Raw genomic sequence first — 8,346 nt, 5'->3', positions numbered from 1 at the left:
TCCATGGAGGCCAGGCCAGAACTGGTCCTCCCTCTGGGTACTTACGCTCAGTGCTATGCTCAGACTTTTATTATTTGCTTTGTACTAGGGGCCATCTACCCTGGGTCTTGTAAGCTTTCAGGTTGCAAAACTCTGAATGTGATTTCACTCTTTCACTTCTCTTGGACTAACCTCCCTGCATTAATTTTGAGGCAATCTTGGGTTAGATCTGAAAGGAGTTTCAGATCAGGGGATTTAGAGCAAGGTCTGAAAAGAAACAAAGCTGCTTTAGTTCATTTAGTCAGCTTCGTAATTAGCTTTGAAGTAGCAAATGTTATCTCCACCAGCACAGCTCCATGCCAAGTACCAAATCCACATTTTCTAGATGATTCCAAAAAGATGTTTTTGACCCGAAGCCATTCAACATTAGGCCCTGAAGGCCTGCAATCATCTTGTAGAAAAGATTGTTCATCTCTTCTTACATTTAGTTTTTTTGTTTGTTTGTTTTTTGGGGTTTTTTTTAGTACTGGGGATCAAACTCAGGACCTTGTGCTTTCGAGGCAGGTGGCGGAACCACTGAGCTAAATGCCCAGCCCGTTCATCTCTTCTTTAATGAGGCAAGAATGCAAAATCCAGATTAAGAAATGACTGCAGACCAGCTTCCACGCTCTCCTGTGCTTCCAGGATTACAGTGAGATGACTCCGTGTCCCTGAAGAGCATACCTAGGTTTCTGAAGTACAGCTTCCACATTAGTCCCTGTGCTCCAAAGTATCTGTGAGCCTTCCAGGGATAGCACACACCTGCATTTCAGGAACTCAAGGTAAAGAAGGGTTTTCATTAAAAAATGAAAAGATAGTGTAAAGTTGATTATGACATTAATCAGGATAAAGGGGCCACAACCCCTCTGTCCCAATAAAAACATGAGAGAAGCCTTATATAATTTCTTCTAATAAGCAAGTGCAAACATTTTTTGGTTTGCTCCAGGAAGACCACAGAACATTTCTGGGGAAATCTCAAGTTTATATCGCAGAGTGGAAGGAGACACTTGTCCCTTGTCACTTTTCTTCTTACTGCTTCACTGTCACTTAAAGATTTTAACTTTAAATTACATCTGTTGGTGCACTATGAAGATATTCTAGAACTCCCAATTTAAGAATTTTCACAGCAAAAGCCAGGGATTTAGCTCAGAGACGCTGCACAAGCACAAGGTCCTGAGTTCAATCCCCGGTATGGGGATTTTCACAGCAATTATGAAAGGGGACAGGGATGAAGCTCAGTGGGAGGGTACTTGCTCAGCAGATGCAAGGCCTTAGGGTACATCTCACAGAACGACAGAAAGGGGCTTGCCAGCAGCAGAGGGCTGCCACAGAATACCTGGTGGTGCCCTAGGCTTTATAAGGTGATGGCTGGGTCTCTGGGTAGCTCAGATGTCCTCTGTATAATCAAAGAAGCAGGAGCTGGTTCTTCTGACTCTGAATCTCCCTCTGCAAAAGGAAGGACTACAGCTTTATTGCAGAGAAAGCAAGTTTCCTGCAAATGTTAAGGGTAATTTTTGCAGCAGTGTTGTGGTGCAAACCTGTAATCCCAGCTACTTAGGAAGCTCAGGCAGGTGAATCCCAAGCTTAAGGCCAAACTGGACAATTTAATGAAACTCTGCCACCCCACCGAAAAAATATATATTTTTTAAACATACGCCCTTTGATCCAAAATATGCTACCAGCCCAAGAACTGTGGCATTGTGCGTGGCCACTAAATCTTATGAATAAGACTTTGGACCAGGAGGTTTTCCAAACGATAACAGAATGGTGCTGTTCATTTGTAATGTGCTGAATGCTCACCCTCAGTGGCTGCTGTCTGCACGAGTTTCCCAGCCTTTGGATGAGGACACTTTTGCTATGCAAACAGGGACAGGTAGTAGCTTCAGGTGACTTACATTACTCAATGTATCCTAACGGGTCACATTTATTTCCAAAAACAAAAACAGTCTCAGCTTGGTGTAGGGACTAGAAAAAGTCACAGGCGTACAAAATTGGTTGTTTTTTGCTTTCACGAGTTGTATGTCTAGGTCTTCAATTACCCTAAGACTCCAAATTCAGATATTTTCTCTAGCTTATACACCTGGCTCCACATTTTTTTCCCTCTGGGCCAAAGGGATCCTTCTCCTTCACCCTCCGGAGCAGCTGGGGTTACAGGCCTGTGTCACCGTGCGTGGCATAGGTTCAGGGACTTTTCAGTAGTTTAGGGTGCTGGAAGAAAGATGGAAAATTTAGTGGCTCACTATAATGCTGAGTTGATTTTCATGCTGCTTTCTAAATCCAGGCCACTGTTACTTAGATCACTGGATACATGCTCCCAAACAAATGTCAAGAGAATGCAAATTTCATACTTGGCAGAGTAATTTCAAAGTTTAGTTATTTTAATATAATTTTATTATTCAAGGTAGTAGGGGTAAATTAAGTGGTTCATTTCCACCCTGAAGAAAACATTAACAGCTTCTATCTCATTTAATTTTGTCAAGTTCAAACATAACTTTTTGATCTTTTGAAATAATATTTTCCTTAATTTTTTTTTTTTTTTCTGGACAAGTTTCTTTTAAACCTTCAAGTAGTTTGGAAACATTTGCCTGTTTGCTCATCCCTCCGGGCACAGCCTTCCTGAGCATTTATTCCACCTGTGCTGAAAGACTCTGCTCTCCAGCTGGTGGCAGGGCCACTTGATAGAGGCAATTAGAATGAGACGAGGAGCGAGCAAGCTTTGTAAAGTACTTCTAATTCTCTTAATTAATATGCTACGATCCACCCCAGCTTCTGCAAGGTCAGACATGCAAGACAAGTACTTGGCCAAAACAGCAGGATTCTAACTACTGCAAAAATAGATTTTAAATAAAATAGAATCTCTATAGGAAAGAGAATTAGGTTATGCTTTGCATTCCCACTCTTGCTTTATGCTATCTGTATATTTAAGTCCATGGAGTGTTGGTCTGCCCTAAGTAAAAATTAAGAATGTCTAAGTACATTCATTTTTCAAAGTTCCAGATGAGGTTTTCTGAGAGATGCTGCAGCACATCCCACAAAACTGGATGGTGATTAGCAACACAGTTGATGTGTTAGTAACATGTAAGACAGGTCAAAGGGGATGGGGCCCAATAACAGCCTTAAAAAAAAAAAAAAAACCTAAAATGTGATAATTAAAAAACTTTGGTTATCAAGCAGAAAACAAACCCATCATTTAACAGTATGGCTTGCTAACAGCCAGCTACCTGTTCTAGGAGCTCATTTCCAATATGGGTCTTGCTTCAATTTTGCTCGATTTCTCCATGTTAGGAATTATTTGATGCTTCTGGTTCAAGAGAAAGTACACAGCCCTCTGTTGGCCCACAACAAACATTATCTGACTGCTTTAAAGGGGACTCTGTTGAAATTCCAATTTCAGGATTTAGAAAGAGCCTTTGGTTATATCTTGAAAGCATAACTGAAACTCTGCCCAAGCTCCCTCTAGCTGCAACCTGAACATGCAGCCTGATCTTCTGTAAACATTCAGAAAATACTGATCCTAGCAAAATACAGAATTAGCTAGTCAGAAGGCTCACTCTACATTTTCACAGGGATGATACATGGCCTTGCTTATTCTTGCTAGATGCTAGGAAATCCACTGAAGATTTGAATCTTGGAGTAGCCATTAAGCCTCTCTTATTTGAGGTGTAAAAATAAACAATGTGGAACTGCCACCATTTTTCCAACACTGGTGGGTCTACTCAACCTGCCCTGGGCTGCTTGTTTTTCCTGGCTAGCCCCAGAGCAAGAAGAGATGGCTGCTGATGACAAGCCAGTGCTTCATTTACAACCCAGCCTCTCTTCATATAACATTTGAGCAATCCTTCAAGTCCCCAGAAGAAGGGAGGGATAGCAACGATATGACACTGATGCTACGGAACTTTCCTAGCTCCTCAGCAGCCAAGGGGAACCTCTCTTTAAAGCAGTAGCTATGACCTTTGGGAGGTTTAGTGCTTCAGTGCTAGGTAACATTACCTTTGAGGTCACAAAAAAACTTCATGTCTTAAACCTACCCAAGAAGTGAACGCCAAATATTCCAACTCAATAAACATAACAGAAAAATGCACAGCAGAAGTGGGGCATCTACCAAGCAGGAAGGCAAAATGGTTATTAGAATGTCTGAGGTTAGTGAACTCTTACCACCTTTGAAAACAGTGCCCATTGCCATCAGCTCTCCTGACAGCAGCCTCTACATTTACTACACCACACGCTAGCAAATGAAAGAGCCAAATGCTTCGGCTTGATCCTCACTTGTACTTATTAGGGCCCACCCTCCCACTTAGCCAAAGGTCCCAGCACACCCTCGAAGTGCCAGGAGGACAGTCTCAGGGACTCCGTTTCTCCAAAGGTCACTTGCCCCTCTTGCTGCGGCCCTTCCGGGATGGCACTTTCCCACTGCCCCCTGAAGAGGAGGGGCTGGAGGCTGAGGCCATGGGGATGTTGATCTGTCCCTCCTGGATCTCCTGTCGCGCCTCAGCAGGCAGGTGGCTGATCTGCTGCTGCGCCTCCAGGTAGAACATGACATCTCGAAGCTGCTCCTGGATCTCAGTGATCTGCAGGTCTTTCTGGTCGCAGGTCTCCTTCAATAACCTCTCCTCCTCCTTCAGCTTGTTCTGCAGAAGAACCTGGTTGGCTCGCAAGCATTTGTTCATTTCCTGCTCTTCCTGGAGCTCAGTTGTGAGTTTGGCCACTTTTGTGTTTAGCTGAGTGCACCTTTTGCAAAACAAGGGAAGATAAGAGTATGTTTTTCACTTGCTGACACAGACTCCCTCTGCATTTGGACTGAAGAGCAGCCAGCACCTCAGAATTCATTTCTAGCAGGCCCCTCCTCCCATGCTGCAGGAGACCACCACCACTGCAATCAGCTATACGATGCAAGAATTTGACCCAGGTGGACTTTCAAGACACTTTTTTTCTTTTATTTTTGAGATAAGGTCTCGCTATGTAGTTCAGGCTGGCCTTGAACTCACTGTGTAACACAGGTTGGCCTCAAACTCGAAGTAATCCTCTTGCCTCAGCCTCTGAGCGCTGAGACTGCAGGCAACCAGCTCAAGACACTTTTTTAGAGCATCAGAAAATTTTCAGTGGCAGAAATGTACGACTCATGGTAAAAACTCTACTGCTTCTCTGCTTGGCAGTCATGGCTAAATAGGTGCTTCAGAGATGGTAGCTGTGATAAGGAAGTTATGAAGAACAACGACATTCTTGGAGAGTCAAGGGCTCTGACCTCCTTGTATATGCTGGAGAAGAAAAGGTGTTTATGTCTAACCAAAGGGTTTTCAAGAATTGGGTGTGTCGATTCTTGATACCCAATCTTACTCATAAGTAAAGAATTACAAATTAAAACACCATTTGAGAGCCCATTTTTGTGTATCAGAATGCCAAAAAGCTCAGACACAGGAAATGAGGTACTCTTACATGCTGGCGCTGGAGTGTGAACTGGTACAAACTCTGGAAGTCAACGTGGCAATATGTAAATATGTACACAAATTAAAAATTCACATGCACTCAGACACAGCTAATCTGTTTTTTTAATCTCACAGAACAGATATACTTAGGATTGTGCAAAAAGTCAAATGAAGGGCCAGGGACTTAGTTCAGTGGTGCCGCTGCCTGCCTCGAAAGCACAAGGTCCCGAGTTCGATCCCCAGTACCAAAAAAAAAAAAATGTCAAATGAAGAAAGATGCTTATTCCAAGAATGTTTATACAGCTGGCTGTTTATAGAGTGCATGCCTGAGATCCCAGCACTTGGGGAGGCTGAGGCAGGCCAGCCTGGGCTCCATAGTGAGTTCAAGGCCAGCCTGAGCTACATAGCGAGATCAACTCAAAAATGAATGTTTATAGAAGTGCAAGACATGAGAACTAGTTAAATTATGGTACATCTATACTGTGAAGACCATCCAACTGTATAAAAATCAAGCTAGATCTAGATGTGCCAGTATGAAAAAGCATCTCCAAAACAGTACTTCACCAAAGGAAATATTTTTTTTTGTAGAAAAAAAAAAGATGATGTAGGTGAGATGTTTACATAGGTAGAGCCAAAGATGTAGAAGAATAAATATTCACTGGTACTGGTGATAATAGTTACCTCTAGGTAGCAGGACCCAGGGGATTAAAAAAGAAAACTTTTAGTTCTAACTTTGGTTTTTAATGCACTTAAACTTGTTAGGAGAATTTTTAATTTTTTGGTGTGCTGAGAATTAAACCCACAGTGCTGAGCTTTACCCCACCCCAACCCCCTTTTGGAGGGGCGGTACGGGGATGGAACTTGGATGGAACTTGGGACCTGGCGCTTGCAAGGCAGGCAGCGGAACCAGAGCTAAATCCTCGGCCCTTTTTTGGTTTGTTTTTTGAGACAAGGTCTTGCTATATAGTCCAGGCTGGCCTTGAACTTGCAGTGATCCTCTTGCCTCAGCCTCCCAAGTGCTAGGATTGCAGGTGTGTGGCGCCATACCTGCCTGGGCTTGAACTTACTTTTTTTTTTTGGTACAAAGGATCGAACTCAGGACCTTGCCACTTGTCAGGCAGGCGTGGTGTCACTGAGCTAAATCCACAGCCCTGGGCTTGAACTTTCAATCTGTCTGCCTCAGTGTCCCAAAGTGCTGGAATTACAGGCATATACCATGGTACCCGGCTGGACAATTTTTTTTTCCCTGGTACCAAGGATCGCACTCAGGACCTTGCGCTTATGAGGTAGGCATGGCACCACTGAGCTAAATCCTGACCCAATAATTTTTTTTTTAACAGAAGGGGGAAATGGGTGAAGGATATAAGGGAAACCTATACATACTATCTTTTCAATCTTTTTGTAAGCTAAATTTACTCCAAAAAAAAGATTATTGAAACACATTCTAAGGACCAATTACCTCCTCTACATGTGTTTTTTGATCTATTTGTAGGAATGTAAAAAAATCCAATCATTTCTGTGAATATAACTTAAGCCAGAAAGATAAATGCAATCAGTAACAATTTTCTTTCCAAACAACAGTGGCAGGGAATGTTCTTGCCATCCTGTTTGGAGCTTTTTACTCTGCAGCTTTTTACTTTACATCTTGGGCCTTTATTTCTTGCCAAAGGCCAGATCCTACATTTCCAGTGTAGGTGGGATCTCTTTCCTAACTGCCACGTCTCAGCCATCATGACTCAAAGAAGCTGTGGGCTCCTGACACAAGGAAGCTCCTTCCCACAGGCAAACATGGAAGAAATCCAGACACACAGCAATCCTAAGGACAGCAGGAGAGACTCCATTCTACACAGTACCCACTTTGCGGGAAGCACCTCACATTTTAGTAAAAGACAAATCATAGTAAGTTTGCTCCATCTGTAGGGAAGACTTTTGAAAACCTGGCCACATACAGAACCTAATTGAAAACAAGGGTATTTCTAAAAGAATGAAGAAAATTATCAGCTTATAGCGCCTGTGACCAGAAAGTGGCTAATTTAAAGAACAGAAGCTAAGAGCTGGGCGTGGTGGTACAACCCTTTAATCCCTAGCACTCTTGAGGCTGGGGCAAGAGAACTGCCCCAAATTCAAGGCCAGCCTGGGCTATGTAGTGAGTTGAAGGCTAGACTGAACTGCATAATGAGATCCTATCTCCAAAAAAAAAGCAAAAAGCTGGTGTAGTAATGCACACCTGGAATTCCAGAACTTGGGGAGAATGAGGCAGGAGGATCACAGCAAATCTAAGGCCAGGCTGGGCTATGTAGTGAGTTCAAGACCAGCCTGAACTACATACCAAGGCCCTGTCTCAAAAACTAAAAATAAAGAACAAACTAATGAATCAATTATACCTACTTCCTTTCCACAGACTGCTTTTCTTTCAGGAGGTCATTTAGTCTATGTTCCAGACTATCACACTTCTCAATTGTTTCTTTAAATTTGGTCTTCATGTTGTTAATCTGAAAGAACAAATGAGAGAACAGGTAAAATTTTGTGGTCCTTGGGACTAATGTCATCCCTCCTCCATTATCTGTTACAACTTTGACAGAGCAAACTTTGAAAAGGTCAGGTAATCATTTGAAAGAATTTTTGTGATAGGAAAATATATATATGTGTGTATGTATTTTTTTTTTTAGTACTGGGGATTGTACCCAGGGCCTTCTAACTGAGCTATTTCCCCAGCCCTTAAAAAAAAAAGAAAAACAAAAAACTGCTGGGAATGGTGGCACACACCTATAATACCAGCACTTGAGAGGCTGAGGCAGGAGGATCACCATGAGTTCAAAACCAGCCTTGGGCTCCATAGTGAGTTCCAGGCCAGCCTGAACTGAACTACATAGCGAGACCTTGTCTCAAAAAAAACAACAAAAAG

At 42.7% G+C, this 8,346-nt stretch overlaps 1 protein-coding gene across 3 annotated transcripts in view; it reads right to left on the bottom strand.

Moving 5' to 3' along the window:
- Positions 1-2,375: 2,375 nt before the first annotated feature.
- Brap (BRCA1 associated protein) overlaps positions 2,376-8,346 on the bottom strand; it is a 147,766-nt gene continuing 141,795 nt past the window's right edge. For all 3 annotated transcript variants that reach the window (XM_087198403.1, XM_004843790.4, XM_087198404.1), the window contains 2 exons: positions 7,830-7,933; positions 2,376-4,746 (listed from right to left, as the gene is read on the bottom strand). In XM_087198403.1, the coding sequence (XP_087054529.1) occupies positions 4,383-4,746; positions 7,830-7,933 (468 nt within the window). In that variant the 3' untranslated portion in view covers positions 2,376-4,382. The remainder of the gene's footprint in view (positions 4,747-7,829; positions 7,934-8,346) is intronic.

Source organism: Heterocephalus glaber, unplaced genomic scaffold (genome assembly GCF_053883595.1).
Source record: "Heterocephalus glaber isolate CG9 unplaced genomic scaffold, H.glaber_assembly_v1.0 deba00001687, whole genome shotgun sequence".
In the NCBI taxonomy this organism is placed as follows: Eukaryota; Metazoa; Chordata; class Mammalia; order Rodentia; family Bathyergidae; genus Heterocephalus; species Heterocephalus glaber.
The sequence above is the reverse complement of the archived record's forward strand: the minus strand, read 5'-3'. Positions and strand labels throughout refer to the sequence as shown.